The sequence below is a fragment of the Fonsecaea pedrosoi genome, assembly GCF_000835455.1.
Source record: "Fonsecaea pedrosoi CBS 271.37 unplaced genomic scaffold supercont1.1, whole genome shotgun sequence".
In the NCBI taxonomy this organism is placed as follows: domain Eukaryota; kingdom Fungi; phylum Ascomycota; class Eurotiomycetes; order Chaetothyriales; family Herpotrichiellaceae; genus Fonsecaea; species Fonsecaea pedrosoi.
In genome coordinates this window covers 2319931-2332078 of record NW_013550615.1, presented here as the reverse complement: position 1 = coordinate 2332078, position 12148 = coordinate 2319931, and the positions used below count along the sequence as shown (strand labels likewise).

Below are 12148 nucleotides of genomic sequence, written 5' to 3'. Positions count from 1 at the left end.
CAGCTGGCTGGCCGAAGCAAAACCAACCATACCTTTTGCCAGCCATCAGCCGGTCAGCCAAATGGGTTCGTCACTGCCGGGAGCACAAGATCCTCGGTCATATCCCAGCGCAACTTCCTTGGCTCCATGACTGCTCTCGAAGCTGATGATCGTCCTCCAGTCCAAGTGTGAGGCCTCCTCGTCAGGAAATCCCCACCGCATTTTGCTCGTCGTGAACCTCGCCGGGTCCCAGAGTTTTCCAGGCCCGACACCCAGGCTTATCTTTGATTCCTCCTTCACCTGGGTCAGCAAACTGGGCAACTCTGTGTCGTGGCGTGCTTTAAACCGAGGGTTCAACGAGCGAATCTTGCCACAGGTCTCCTGGTCATGAATGCCCAATTTCATCAACCACAGGTTGTACTGCGTCAAAGAAATATCGACATTGTATGACCCACCGACGCGGTGGCGTTTCCAGAGCGCTTGACAGATGGCCATCGCCCCGATCAGTCCGGTCCTGTATACGTGTCAGAACCTTGAATCTCATCTAACCAGATGCCGGGACGTGGGTTATCGGATGGACATACTGATAGTCAGAGTTTGGCAGGAGAGGGATGATGGGCTCTTTCAAACCCAGAAACTCGCCTTGCACCCAGGTGACACCCGATACCTGGACGTGAATTAGCAAATTCTCTGCTCAGAAACTCCGAGAGTGGTGTTGGCTCACTGCATCGGCTATCTGCTGCCAGCCAGATCGATGAGACCACTCTCCTTTCCAGCCGTAACAGTTCTCCCGGACGTGTACAATGCCTTTGTTTCGCCTTTTGGCAATTTCCTGGAGCTCCCTGCGCCCGAAACCCAACCTTTCGAGAGCACCGGGCCGATACGCATCGACCAAAACGTCAGCCTCCTCCACGAGCCTCTTCAACTTCCCCTTCTCCTCTGGGTTTTTGAGATGGAGCCTGGTGTCGCGCTTGCCGATCTGGGTGTCGTAGAGGAGGACGGTGTCTGGGAGTTTGTCGCTGGATATCCGTAGCACTTCGGCCCCCAAGAGCGCCAACACACTCGAAATGGTCGGACCCGCCACCACGCGGCTCAAGTCTAGGACGCGAACACCGGCTAATGGACGTCTCCGATCATCATCGACAGTCACCCAGGGGACCGGAGGAAGCTCCGGGGAGACCAAGTTCACCGTGTAAAGTGGCTCTTGGGAGATGACCTTTCCGTGAGACGTCTCTTGAAACTCCTCTGGAGTGTAGCAGATGGTCCCAGCGGAACGCCAATACTCGTTGCTCTCGATATCCAGCCATGTGCTATCATGTTGGGCCACAGCGTCACGATAGATCTGTCGCACACGATCGTAGTTTTCTCTTCCCTCGAGGTCAGGCCGATGTTGTGGGAGGCCCAGCATACGAAGGATCGGCGTGGTGTTCAGACTGCCGTGAAGGTGATAAAACTTGGCGTCTCGGGCTCGATAGCTTATGGTGGGGGAGAGAGAAGCACGTCAGCTATCATGTTGTCTCGCAAAGGGGGGCCCATGACTCACATATTGGTCGCCGGCCCTCGATAGGTTTCTCGGATTTTGCCCAAGTCCATCGGCAGACAGCGGTTGACCAAATGAGGGTCCGCAATCGTCTTTCCTTGCGATTTGAACAGAAACGACGACATGAGGAAGAGTGTCGCCGAGTAGACGTCTATCGTCACGCTCTGGGGTGGCAGGTCATAGCGGTGCGAAGAAATCTGGCCCGCAAAGAGCCCGATCGCTGCCCACAGCGCGGCAGACGACTCTGCCATCCTCAGAGACGTGGGCAGAAAGGTACAAGCATTCTTGGGAACAAAAGTAACCTGCTTTGCACCTTGGACCACTTCCTCTGGCAGGTCAAGCTCTTTGATTGTTATCAAATGGTCCAGTAAGACTTGGGCGGCGCCCTTGCAAAGGCTCCCTTTCAGGTCTTCCATTCTCCCGGTGCTGTCGTTTTGATTCGGTGATCTCGAAAATAAAATGAGGACAGCGATCTATCGCTAAGATTTAACAGCAGCTTGCATAGCGATCTTGTAGTCCGGTTACAAAGGCGATGCAAGCATCTCGAAGGTTGACTTACCGTCCATTCACACAAGAACTCATACCGGCTTGCCGCCTCGGAGGCTCAGTTGGATACTAGAACCGAGGCAGGGGGGCTGCCCACCCCCTCTGTTATCGAAAGCAAACTAAGTCATGGTGGAGATGATCGATCCGTCAGGCCGGTCGGGACAAGTGTGACAACCTCCATGAGCAACATGCAATACATGGTTGAACTCGGTGCGGCGGAGCAGAGAGCGCTTCCCTCCTTCTCTCCTCATTTTGAGACTGCGCACTGACACAAATAAAATAACGGTCGTCGGAATGACACAAGTCCGTGAGCGGGGTTTAACGTGAGGTGAACCAATAATAGTCTGAGGTCCAGTCATTCGATGTCTATAGAAAAGATCTGGAAATAGTCTCAGGCTAGATGGTTTGCTGACGTATCACGACCATCGACATAGATGCTAAATGGTTCCCCGGGACATAAATCTCTTGGGTAGAGGCACGTGTCTAGCTCGTAAAAACTCGGCCACATTCTTGCCCAAGATATCATACGTGCTGGTACTGTTGATACCTCTGTCCAGGTGACCATGCAGGAGGAAGTGTACCGCCCGGATCCCGGGAAGTTCAAAGCGGTCGATCTTGTTACCAGGGCTGTGTTCAATGCCGAGCAGTTCTTTGATCTTATCCACTGTCAAAAGAGTACGAAGCCAGTCGTATTCGTCGTCATTCCGGACCCAAAATCCGACATTAGCATCGCTGCCTTTGTCCCCCGACCGAGCATGGACGATGAGACCCAAGGGAGCCGCGACCGTCTCTCCAAAACTGGCGAGCTCGACAGGGTGGGAGAACTCATAGCTATCTTGCTGTGCAGGGTAGACTTGGGTGACAACAGGATGTGGGACATCGTAGGAGTTTGTTGCCACGTGGGCTTTGTGTTGTACCATTCGTTGCGGCATCAGCGCCACGCAATATTCATTATACGGCTGTGGGATTCCAGCAGTGATTGCCTGGCAGCAATGCGTCAGTCCAGATGCTCCAACATGGCCAAACAGAGAGACAAATCCATGAACAAAACAGTGGCTTACCGGCTGCATGGTCGCCCCAGGATATCTAGAAACAAAATCAGCACTTCAAATCGAGGAAGAAACAAAACCACGAGGTGGTGCTTACGAGCACATGATGACATTCAGAACAGGTTCGATCCAATTCTTGTAGTCAAGGTCTTCCTGAGATCCTGCCTGGACAAAAACGCGAAAATCCACAGTGGCATCGTTTTGCGATGCTGGATTTGCTGGGCAAACGCCGTGCGTGGTAAAGTTGATGAGAGAAAACTTGGACATGGCCGACTCTCCTAGACTAGATTTGATATTCTTCTCAAGTAAATTGGCTTTTTCGGCGATATCAAGGCCAACGAGAGACCAGTGAAGCTCGGCTTTATAGCGTGTCTTGCTTGTGAAGCCTACCTTGGTCGTCGGAGGCGGTGGAAGGCCCACGACTCCTTTGATCTGAACCCTGTTTGGGCCAACAGTGTCGAGCGAAATACTGTCCAACCGTGCAGTAACATCGGAATGATAGTATCTGCAAGCTTGTCAGCTTCACACACTCACACTGTTGCCAGCAGCAAGAAAGGATTACGGCCTACAATGGTCCCTGAATTTCATAGAGCAGCTGTGCTGTCACTGTGTCCACATTTACCACGCCACCTGAAGTCGCCATCTTGGTGATAACAACTTCGCCGCTGCCTGAGATTTCGACGATGGGAAAGCCCAAGTCGTCATTTCCTGGTACGGTTTTGAATCCGGAAAAGTTGCCACCCGTGACATATGTCGAACACTCGATCAAGTGACCGGCGACGAAGGCGTTGGCCAGCTGCTCGTGTTGCTCAGGCCTCCACCGGTGCCACCACATGGCGGCGCCGATTGCTGGGCTCGCATCGGCAACTCGACCACAAATGACAATGTCCGCACCTTCTTCCAAGGCTTTCACGATGCCCCGGGCACCCAGATAGGCCTGAGCAAAGACGGTCTCGTTTGGAATCGCTTCCATCCGTTCTCCCGTCGTCAGGTTGATCAGATCGGTCTGACCTATAGACGCGGCCTCTCGAAGAGAACCAAGGACATCGTCGCCCGATATCCACGCCGTCTTCAAGCCAAGCCCCTGACCTTGGACTACCTCACCAAGTCGTTGGCAAAGAACACCGGGCTCTGCAGCACCCGCATTGACCACCACCTTGATTTTTCTAGCCTCAATGTTGCGAAGTTGTGGTGTAATTGAAGCCAAGAAGGACTCTTCAAAGCCATATATCTCGAGGGCTGGATTTGCTGCTCGCACAAAGGGTGTTGAGCAACAGCTTCACCATATCGTGGGGGATAGAACTTACAATTCCTGCTGAGCTTTTTTATGGCCGAACTTGCCATATTGCCCTCAGACAACCAATCTCCCGTGAGAAAGTCAATTTGTTCGGTAGACCCCAGAGCGGCTTCGAATCCATGTCGCCTGTCCAACGCTGAACCGCTGACACCCTAAAGATTTCGAGCACCGATTTTAGATTCCTGACCGTGTCCGTGACACGCAATTTGGAGCTGCTTACACATATTCGCAATGGTCGCTTTGAGGTGCTCATGCTTGCGTGTAGGAAAGGTCGCCTGTGCTGTGACTGGCAATCCCGACGAATTGGTGGGTTTGAGGTCGCCAATAATGCCTTTGTTAGTAGCCCTCAACATAGATATATGGTTTTACCGCAACGGCATTGCTCAACTTGTTTGAATGGGTCTGTTGACCGTTGTTCCGTACCTCGTTAGTGCAGCCTCGGCTGCCCACATCTGCGCCCATCGTCTCGTGGATGAGCAGGTGTGGCAAAAGGTACCGCCCTTCCTCGGACCTTGAATCTGAAACGGACGACCCCGGAGAATCCTTGAAAATGAGACACATCAATGGGCTAGGGTCAATTCTAGGAAGGGGAAACAATATCTTCAGCACCGTCTGCTTGTTTAGCAACAGGTAAAGGCAACCGAGAGAGAGGCGGATAAAAAACGGAAGAAGAGGTGAGAGGGCCGAGAAGCACGGGAGCCAGTTCTATAGGGATGCCTATTAGGTGCACCCGTAATAGTACTAGGTAGGTAGACTAGCGCCAAGACCTTGGCACGTTCTTGCAGAAATGCCCGCTGCTTTTCTTGTTCGTCAGTCACAGCACTATGTCCTAAAGTCATACCCTTGATCGTGTATGATGGGATGAGCCACAAACTCCGTTGTCACGACCTCTACATTCTCCCATTCTGAATGCCTTGTAGAAGATCCTGACCCTGCGTATTGTAGAGGAAACCACGAGAAGCGAAGCATTTGCCGTGCTTGGAATACTTCTCCACCCGCGAGCCAGGTAGGGTCCCGGCTGATGGTGCTGGGAACTATAGTATAGTTGGGCTGCTCAACCTGCCTCAAAACAATGGCGCACAGGGGCGGATCCCGGTACTTGAGCAGCAAATATCTCACCTCATGTTCATGGCAGTACACGCAGTCCAAATTTAATTTCCCACTTTCCATCCTCTTAGCTGATTCTACACACGCTCCAGACCTGCAAACCCAGGTATATTATAAACCAGCGGTGGAAGCCAACAACTTCCCTCTCCTCCAAACAGATTTTATGGAGAGCGTATCGCGAATATCCCCCGTCGGATCTCCCTGCACAAGGACCAAATCCGCACGCATCCCCTCTCTGATCAATCCCCGATCGCCGAGCCCAAAGCGCCGGGCAGGAACGCTCGTCGCGCCACGCAATGCCTCGACGGGCGTGAACCCGGCTTCTACCAAAAGCTGCAGTTCGTAGTGAACACTGGCGCCGTGGGCGATGCCCGCGAGATGGGGTACGGGGAAGGAGCTGTCCGTGCCGACGAGAACGTCGATGGTTCCCATTGCACGCAGGGCCGCTACGGTCTTGAGCACGGTGGAGAAGTCGCCGCCGGGGAAGGTGTCCATGCTCCCGTTGAGGTGGGTGAGCCAAGTTTGCGGAAGTGAAGCGGATACTCGATGATCGCTGGCGAAGGTGGTGGGTTTGATGCCCAGGATGGAAGCGTCGAGGCAGAGACACGGTATGATGAATTTGCCCTTGAGCTTCTCCAGGATGTTAGGATCCGCGCCTCGGTCGAGAAACAAGTGAGACAGACCGTCGACACCGACCTCGGCGGCAACTTCTGCGGCTTCATAAGTCATCGCATGGGCAATTACCAATTTGTCGTGCTTGTGTGCCTCGGTCACCGCGGCCGAGAGCGTTTCTCGAGACAGCATCGGCAGCCCCGGCGACGCAAAGACCGTGCCGTCTTCGATCATGATCTTGATGTAATCTGCCCCTTCGCTGACGCGTTGTTTGACGAAAGTGACCGCCTCGTCGGGAGTGGTCGCGGTCGTGAGCACCGCTTCGCCCGACGGGGTCTCATGATGGTGGTGATGTGGCAGCGGCACCGACGCATCGAGGCGCTTGGTCAACTGGTTCGGATGGCCGTCTGGGGCTGTCAAACCATAACTTGCTGTGCGCAGGTCCGCGAGGTCGTCGCGCTCGGCGATTTGTTGTCGCGACTCCGCGTCCCAGTAGCCCATCATCTCCAGCTCGGTCGTGACCCCGAACTTGAGGGCGAGTTCCAGTTGCGGGATGCCAGTATGGACGTGGGAGTCAATGAGGCCGGGTAACAACGTGCAGCCTTCGCCGTTGATCACTGTGGCTCCGTCCGGGACGGTCCCTCCCACGGCAGTTATCGTCGCACCGGATACGACCACCGTCGTGGTTGCTGGGAAGACATTTTCGCCGTCGAAAACGTGGGCGTTGACGATTGCTGTGGAAGCCATGCTTTCTCTATATGATATCTCGAGGGGAAGTACTTACACAAGCATCCTCCTAGGAATCGACTGATCGCGATACTATCAAACCTCGAGCACCTCCCAGGACTCAACATCTCTTATACACCCACAAAGCCAAGTCGTGCACAAGCCTTTTGTTGTTTTCCAGCGGAGCAGTTCAAGCCCCGACCTTCCATGAGATTTATCAGCATCCTTGACAACACCCCTCCTTACCTTCCCTGAATTTTGGTGCAACGAAATGCAAGCATCTAACTAAAGGTTCGTGGTTCTGAAATTTGGTGGATGTGCCGCTGATAGGCTGGAGTCAATATTCTCTTCTCCTATTATATTCGTATTGGGCAAGGTATACCTCGTGTAGCGAGCAGAGCCACCACGATTCTTGGGGCGCACCCAGACCTCTTGAGGCCTTCGATTGTGTGTTCACTAGACGTTCATACTATAATATACAAAAGCCAAGGTGACATCTTTTTGAATCTATTGGTAAGACTATGTAATGTATATAATGTATATAATGTATGTATATATTCATCTAGTTTATCCTCCCCATCCCCTTCCCTGGGTATATAAATCTCGTGCTGTCGTTCTGGTTTCGCACATCTACTCGTAATCTGGATAGATAGGGGCAACTGATAACGCCGTTTCTTGAAACGATTCCCACGACATGCGTAGCAATGGTCGAAAGTGTCTGTGAAGTTGTCCTTCTCGGGCCGAAAGGTTAGGCTGGATTCTGTCCCAATGGAATGCCGAGCAATTTCGGGCCGAGCAACAACACGTTGTGGGCGGAGGTTATGATGTTGTCTCTCGCATGTCCGCCACCCGGTGCCAGGTCAACGCGAATTGGCATAATCATCTGGGGTGCTGCTGAGTGACAATAGCTGGCTTTATGGAAGCATCTCGCTCATGACGTAGTGCGGAACTCCTTGGTCACCCGCTTGGGCTCGTAATATGGCGTACCGAGGGGGACAAAGTCCATATCGTAACCAAATGCCTTCGGCCCTCCGGTCTCAACACCTCTTGGTGTATACCTGTCATGGTGTTAGCGATCCCCTCAGTTATTCAAAGACAAGATCTATCCGGACGACATGACTTACCAATGCCGGTGAGCAACGAACGCCACCACACTAACTCGGACACCGTAGCGTAGATCCTGGGTTCCCAACGCATAACCGTCCGTGCCAATAAGCGATATCAAGTCGGGAACGGTGCACAGAATCTCGCCCTTGGTGCCCTTTGGCGCATCTGGCTCGACAAGCTCGGCGTAGAGGTACTCGTTCTGGAACGGGAGGATCATGTCGCGCGTCTCCGCCGACGCGGTGTCTCCGTATTCCATCTCGTCGCTGGAAATGGGCTTGAGACGCACGGTACCTTCCGTGTAGCCACCGGCTGAGACGTATCGGTTGACGGACACGATTTTGCCAGTGTACAAGACACGTCCGGAAGGATTTGCTTCGATCTGAGCACCAGCTGTTAGTCTTCTTCGCTCCTCATGCACGTAGGAGGAAGGACAATTTTTCTTACAATGGCTTTCATGATATCCGTCTTCTCTTGCTTGGCGAGGTACACGGCTCGGCCGATATACCATGCCAAAGAGGTGGTGCCCAATGTGCCCATTATCTTGGTGTCTTTGACCGACATGGGCGGCCAGACCATCTGCGAGAACAGACCCAGTTCCTGGCCGGCCTTGCGGTGGATCTTCTCGAGCTTCTCCGTCGACGCCGCTTTGTGGACCGTGACGACGTTGCCCATGCCGTCACTCTGCGTGCAGGGCGAAAGGGGGAAGTCAAATACTATCTCTGATCAGTCATCGTCCACAAGGCAGTTGATATGGAGCTTACGGGCAGGAGTGTCCAGGCCGAGCCGTGGATAGGCTCTTCCCATGTAATCGCCGTCTATGGTTGGGATACCCCCATAGCTATTTGCGACAAGAAGTGGACGAATGCCGTTCATTCCTCCGATCTCGAGCTGTGCCCGTTCGGTCAGCCAAGGGGAATTTTCGATACAGGACTTTATCATCATACCGCAATCTGGGCTCCCATCTTGATTCCGGGGAAACAGCTCAGCAGAGCGTCGGTGGCGTCCACGGACTCTGTACCGCTGGGGATACGCTCCAGGGTCACAGTCGGGGCACTAGAGCGTTGTTGTGAGTCTTGATAGCCGCAAAGAGAAGGACGGAACATACCCATATGAAATACTACCGAGGACATAAATGTCATCAGGCAAGGCCTCAGCGTCAACTACTGGCAAGCGCTCGCCGGCTTTGATTGCTGCTCTGGCCGCCATGTAGCACATATATCCAGGTCCTCCACCGCCACATGCGAGGGTACTACAACCCGTGGCCAAAAACTCGCAGTCGATCTCGGATACCCACCATACGCCGTTCTTGTCGACTTCGGGCTTGTATTGGCGGATGTCGATCGAAGCTGACGGACTGACCAGGAAGTCCTTGGGATCTTTCTCGGCGTTCGTCTTAGCCGAGACACGCTCCTCGAGGACTTCCTGCAGTGCCGCAAGGTCTTCGGAGCTTTCAGTCGGAACATAATGGAGGAGGGCTTTCTGGTTCAAAGTTCCAGCCTGATCACCAAGGCGTTAGTCCAAGGTCTGTAAAGGGAAGGGGTTTCGCGCCAACGTACAGCTCTAACGACAATCCGAGATGCACGCATCTGGACGTATTGCAAGGGCATGTTCTCGATTGCGACAATCGTGACAGACTCTGGATCCGCACCAGACGCGATGGCAATGTTCTTCGCGTCCGTGCAGACTTCTTCGACCACCTTGTCCTCGTCAAGGCCTTCTAGCACCTTGACAACGTCGACCTGTCCTGAGATCTTTGCAATTGCCGCTCCAACAGCGTTGGCGCAGTCATGGAATCTAACAAGGTCAGACAAATGGTACACAATAAGAACAGCAGCACACTTACGGTGGACGGATGATCTTTCCCACGCCATCCAGGTCTTCCATGTGCACGATGCTGCCTCCGCCGACGAGGATCACGACGGCGTCATCTGCACTCAGTTTCATCGCATCAACGGCGTTTTCCAGGATCTTCTTGACGCGGAGGCGCGCCTTGGTGACGATATCCTTGGGGACATCTTTGACCCTGGACTTGTCGCCGATATCTGCATGCCCACTGGCAACAACAATATCTGGGAGACTGTGTGAGCGAGTCGACTAGTTGGAAAGGAGTCGAAGAGCATACCCGTGGTGGTCAACGTATTGCCACCAAAGACAAGACCTTCTGTGAGGAGTCTGTGACCGACAGACTCTGGTCCAACGTGGACTTTGCCATCCCGCTCTTCGACCTTTGTACCACCACCAAGAGCGACAGATAGCACTTCAGGCATCGAGAAGGCGCTCCGAACACCACCAATCTCTACCCAAGTGCCAGCCTGGCGGGGGAACCCTGAAGGCAACCTGCGAGGAAGTGGTCAGGGGCTGTCGGAACGTACAAGACGCGAATTGAAACTTACAGAGCACACACGTCAGTGGTAGTTCCTCCAACGTCTGCCACAATGACTTGGGCGTTTCGGATCTTCTTCTCTTCAGTATCGAGACCGGCCAGATATGCCGCTCCAGACATGGAGTTGGTCGGACCACTGGAGAAGGTCTTGATGGGGCATTTCTCAGCAGCATCGGCGTCAATGATGGTGCCGTCGTTCTGCGTCAGGAAGAGCGGACACGAAAGACCTAATGTTCTAATGGCCGTTTTGAAACCGCGAATCGTCTTGCGAGCAAACTTCAAAATGGACGTGTTCAAAATCGTGGCATTTTCTCTCTCGAGGTAGCCAAGCTGACCGACTGTCCCATATATTAGCACGCAATGGAAGATGCACGAGGGACAGAAGCTGGGGGGTCTAGGACTTACTGTCTCGGGACAAGACGATATCTGCTTCCGGGAGCTCCTCCTGGATGATCGCCTTGACTCTCGCCTCTTGTTTACCAGAAATATCGAGAGGCGAAAAGACTCCGATAATGGCAATGTCAGAGAGACCTTTTGCCTTGACAGCCTGGCATTCCTTTCGCACTTGAGCCTCGTCGAGGGGCATGATTTCACGAGTATCGACTGGTCACGATAAGCTCCTGTCTCCATACTTCTACCATGTCGACTCACATTCGAGGCCACCGTCCAAGTAACCGACATGACCATTCATGATGCGCTCCAGGATCGGTGGGAAATCCATAAAAGGAGGATTCTCTTTCGTGTATGGCCCACAAACTCTGAGGACGGCAACCTTCCTGAGATTCCGGTCGTCTGCTTGGACAACAGCATTGATGAAGTGCTGGGGAGGGAGTGTTAGTCTTTGAGGAAGGTGGTTTCTGATCTGACCACCGCCTGACTCACTGTTGTCCCGATCATGACCGCCGCCACAGCCTCCAAGGGGATGCCACATTTCGCTATGGCCCCCTCGATGGCTTTGGTAATGCCCAGGGTGACATTTGCGGTGGTTGGTGTCTTGAACGCACTGCGTATCCCACGATCGGGCAAATGCGCCTCGCCGGGGTCTATCATGTGTCCTTGTCAGGGCACGTCGCCTTTAACCACAGCAAGAATCCATCGACTTACGAAGAATAACGCAATCCGTATTCGTCCCCCCTAGTCACAGTTAACAGAGTCGTCCTGGATACCATCTGATTGGCTGAAAGGGAGCCTTACCGACATCGACGCCAATCCTGTAGACCTTTTGAATCGCCATTGTTGCGGCCAGTTGAATCCTTTGTTGCACAAGTTGCTGGTCTACAGGGTCTGTTGTCTCAAAGCAGAACGAACAGGACTTGTGATAAGTCGCTTTAAAAACATGGTCGTGCCGTTAGGTGCTGGAAGATATGTTACTACCATGATTTGGCGATCGGCAACGACGACTTTTGCCGCGGTCGTCCCGATATTACTGTGGAGCAGATAACAACCAGTTTCCACCCATGGGCAATGGGCATGGACTCATGGTTAGTCTTCCCGCCCGCCGAGACTCGCCATGCCCTTAATGCTGGTCAACGGAATCCCAGGACCCTCTGAATTGTGGATCCAGTCGGCGAGGGCTTCCTGCTTCAGCAACTTATCATCTCGACTACTGTGCCGGTCTGTTTCCGAGCGTTAAAAGGCCCCCCAGTATCCACATGGCGGTGGCGGGGATATCCATCCGGGATCGGCCAGGCTTTCCCAAGTGCCTTAGGGTGATGGAGGCGAATCTTGGTGGCTCTGATAACTCTCAAAGTTCGAGACTCTGGGCTTCCCAGACCCTCGATATCGTTATCAACGTTTCCCCC

The 12148-nt window shown here is 53.4% G+C and overlaps 4 protein-coding genes across 4 annotated transcripts; all 4 read right to left on the bottom strand.

The window, feature by feature from the left end:
* Positions 1 to 45: 45 nt before the first annotated feature.
* Positions 46 to 1935, bottom strand: Z517_00840 (uncharacterized protein; the record flags this gene model as incomplete). The annotated part of the gene is made up of 4 exons (XM_013433804.1): positions 46 to 493; positions 564 to 646; positions 704 to 1454; positions 1523 to 1935. 4 exons carry the CDS (start codon positions 1933 to 1935, stop codon positions 46 to 48), a joined length of 1695 nt encoding a protein of 564 aa, XP_013289258.1.
* A 567-nt stretch (positions 1936 to 2502) lies between these two features.
* Positions 2503 to 4664, bottom strand: Z517_00839 (uncharacterized protein; the record flags this gene model as incomplete). Its single annotated transcript, XM_013433803.1, has 6 exons — positions 2503 to 3048; positions 3127 to 3151; positions 3212 to 3619; positions 3684 to 4353; positions 4422 to 4563; positions 4632 to 4664. The coding sequence occupies 6 exons, from the start codon at positions 4662 to 4664 to the stop codon at positions 2503 to 2505; spliced, it is 1824 nt and encodes a 607-aa protein (XP_013289257.1).
* A 965-nt stretch (positions 4665 to 5629) lies between these two features.
* Positions 5630 to 6877, bottom strand: Z517_00838 (uncharacterized protein; the record flags this gene model as incomplete). The annotated part of the gene is made up of 1 exon (XM_013433802.1): positions 5630 to 6877. The coding sequence occupies one exon, from the start codon at positions 6875 to 6877 to the stop codon at positions 5630 to 5632; it is 1248 nt and encodes a 415-aa protein (XP_013289256.1).
* A 910-nt stretch (positions 6878 to 7787) lies between these two features.
* Z517_00837 (uncharacterized protein) lies at positions 7788 to 11580 on the bottom strand (the record flags this gene model as incomplete). The annotated part of the gene is made up of 15 exons (XM_013433801.1): positions 7788 to 7914; positions 7981 to 8342; positions 8408 to 8676; positions 8725 to 8851; positions 8908 to 9016; positions 9069 to 9460; positions 9520 to 9757; positions 9807 to 10032; positions 10086 to 10300; positions 10357 to 10684; positions 10752 to 10949; positions 10998 to 11166; positions 11229 to 11389; positions 11451 to 11480; positions 11541 to 11580. 15 exons carry the CDS (start codon positions 11578 to 11580, stop codon positions 7788 to 7790), a joined length of 2991 nt encoding a protein of 996 aa, XP_013289255.1.
* Positions 11581 to 12148: the final 568 nt, after the last annotated feature.